At 65.6% G+C, this 227-nt stretch overlaps 1 protein-coding gene across 1 annotated transcript in view; it reads right to left on the minus strand.

Moving 5' to 3' along the window:
• Positions 1-62: 62 nt before the first annotated feature.
• The window catches only part of XRRA1 (X-ray radiation resistance associated 1), a gene marked incomplete at both ends in the record, with an annotated part of 11,400 nt that continues 11,235 nt past the window's right edge, over positions 63-227 (minus strand). Inside the window, 2 exon segments of the mRNA XM_009698379.1 lie at positions 63-170; positions 172-225. Of these exon segments, the coding sequence (XP_009696681.1) occupies positions 63-170; positions 172-225 (162 nt within the window).

Genomic DNA, 227 nt, shown 5'->3' on the forward strand with positions numbered 1-227 from the left:
CCGGGGGCCCCCCCCCTCCCCACCTCAGCCGCCCCCCGAGGCCCCCCCCAGCTCCAGGACACCTTTATGTTCAGATCCTGCCCCTGCCTCCGCCGTGCCGTCAGCAGGAGAGACTGGGAACGCAGCAGGGACATAGCCGAGGGGACTTCAGTGATGGCCAAGGTGTTTCTTTCTCATGGCCATCAGGATCCCTTCCAGGATCTCCGCTTTTGTCTTTCGGGCGGGGG

Source organism: Cariama cristata, unplaced genomic scaffold (assembly GCF_000690535.1).
Source record: "Cariama cristata isolate BGI_N322 unplaced genomic scaffold, ASM69053v1 scaffold31914, whole genome shotgun sequence".
Classification (NCBI taxonomy): domain Eukaryota; kingdom Metazoa; phylum Chordata; class Aves; order Cariamiformes; family Cariamidae; genus Cariama; species Cariama cristata.